Source organism: Primulina huaijiensis, unplaced genomic scaffold (assembly GCF_012295235.1).
Source record: "Primulina huaijiensis isolate GDHJ02 unplaced genomic scaffold, ASM1229523v2 scaffold206204, whole genome shotgun sequence".
In the NCBI taxonomy this organism is placed as follows: domain Eukaryota; kingdom Viridiplantae; phylum Streptophyta; class Magnoliopsida; order Lamiales; family Gesneriaceae; genus Primulina; species Primulina huaijiensis.
The window spans coordinates 1-1,577 of NW_027354378.1; the positions used below are offsets into that span (position 1 = coordinate 1).

General features: G+C 44.6%; 1 protein-coding gene across 1 annotated transcript; it reads right to left on the reverse strand.

Annotated features, from left to right (window-relative positions):
• Positions 1 to 7: 7 nt before the first annotated feature.
• Positions 8 to 1,157, reverse strand: LOC140966425 (LOB domain-containing protein 37-like). The gene is made up of 2 exons (XM_073426715.1): positions 764 to 1,157; positions 8 to 637 (listed from the first exon to the last, which is right to left on the reverse strand). Exons 1-2 carry the CDS (start codon positions 945 to 947, stop codon positions 177 to 179), a joined length of 645 nt encoding a protein of 214 aa, XP_073282816.1. The 5' UTR covers positions 948 to 1,157; the 3' UTR covers positions 8 to 176.
• Between the last annotated feature and the right edge of the window lie 420 nt (positions 1,158 to 1,577).

A 1,577-nucleotide genomic window follows, 5' to 3' on the forward strand; every position in this document is an offset into this window, starting at 1 on the left:
ACAGCTGCACGATAATTAAGAAGAAAAAGAGAGAAATCTCGCGCCTGGGAATCTACAATTTCTCGCCGGAATTAATAAAATTCCCGGAAAAGTCGTTCTAAGAAAAACAAGAGAAACGAAATGAGAAAAGATGACAAAAAGCTAAGAAAAATGTTGTCGCAGCTTTTGGGAGATAACTAAGTGAAGAGGTTCAGAAGTTTAGCTTCATTCGCTGTTTGATCTCCACAAGTTGTCGTCATAGATTCTTCAGAGTTCATCGATGGGCTTCCAAGGCGCCGCTTTTCGGGTGAAGAGTTTGCTTTCTTTCCCTGGAAACCAGCCGATAGACTGAGGTCCAGATCGGATAGCTGCATGATCTTGGCCAGATCGTCGGGGAAACGGCGGCGTTTATGCACCTTGGACCTCGAAATCATGCCAGGGTCTTGAATCTTGGAAGTGTTTGGGCACGCGAAGGAAGCGTCGGGGTTTGATGCATCGCCGAAAAACTGCTGGATTGGCTTCAACGCGCCACCCCGGAGGACGGTCTCAACCGCGGCCTGGCAGACATGCCAGTTCCCGGTCAACAGAAGCCCCACCGCGCCGTTGACGGGGTTCACTGTTCGTCCGGCTGCTTCGAACAGGAGCGACTGAAAAAGAGCTGTGCAAACGCAAACACAAACACAAACAAAACACGCAAAAACACACGTCCCTTTAGTTTCATGTCTCCTATTTTACATCACCAAAACGAGAAAACCTAGATGATACAAATTTTCAAAACATTTACCAGGTCTTTGATTTTCTGCGACGTTGGAGATGAAGGACATAAGCCCGGCGCGGCCAAAGAACTTGGCTACGAAGACCGTAGCGTGGCCTTGCGCTTCGGCGCTATCAATCCACTGTAAACAGGGCCTCAAAACACAAGCCTCACTGCATCCCTTTCGCAGAATCCGGCAGCCATTACAACTCATCTCTACCGAAAATCAAATCTTGCAGAAAACCAACCAACATGCATCAAATAATTTCAAACAAGAGGCAACAAATTAACATTGGCTTGCCACCCAGCTGCGACTCGGCTTCAAGAAACAGCTAGAAGAAGAAACCAGAGAGAGAGAGGTATGGGGGAATTGGGGAGTGGGAATAAGTAAGCGTGGTGGATATATAAAGAAGAAGTGGAGAATTGGAGAAGAGGAAGAGTGGGGGGTTGAAGTTTTGGAGTAGATTTAACCAGAGTTAGGTTAGTTGAAGGGAGGGGATATGGTTTTCGTGGGGTTGGGTTAGATCCCATTATTCCAAAGTATTGGGCGATAGCGGCTGCGTGTTTCCGCGGATGGACATCCCTCAACCGTTGGATTATCAATCACATCGTGCATATATAGATTCTAGATAGCTTATTGCTTCTTCTTTTTTTTAAATAATTTTCACATCACACTCACAAATGTCGATAAGAAAATATTTTCGATCTGTCAACTTTGGATTCGTTTATCCGACATTGGCCAAAAAAAAAACAGATTATATTTAATTTAAACGGAATTTTTTTTATTTGACATTTTGATTCGCGATATATCAAAATTATTTTCCCGTCATATATTGGCAGTCGG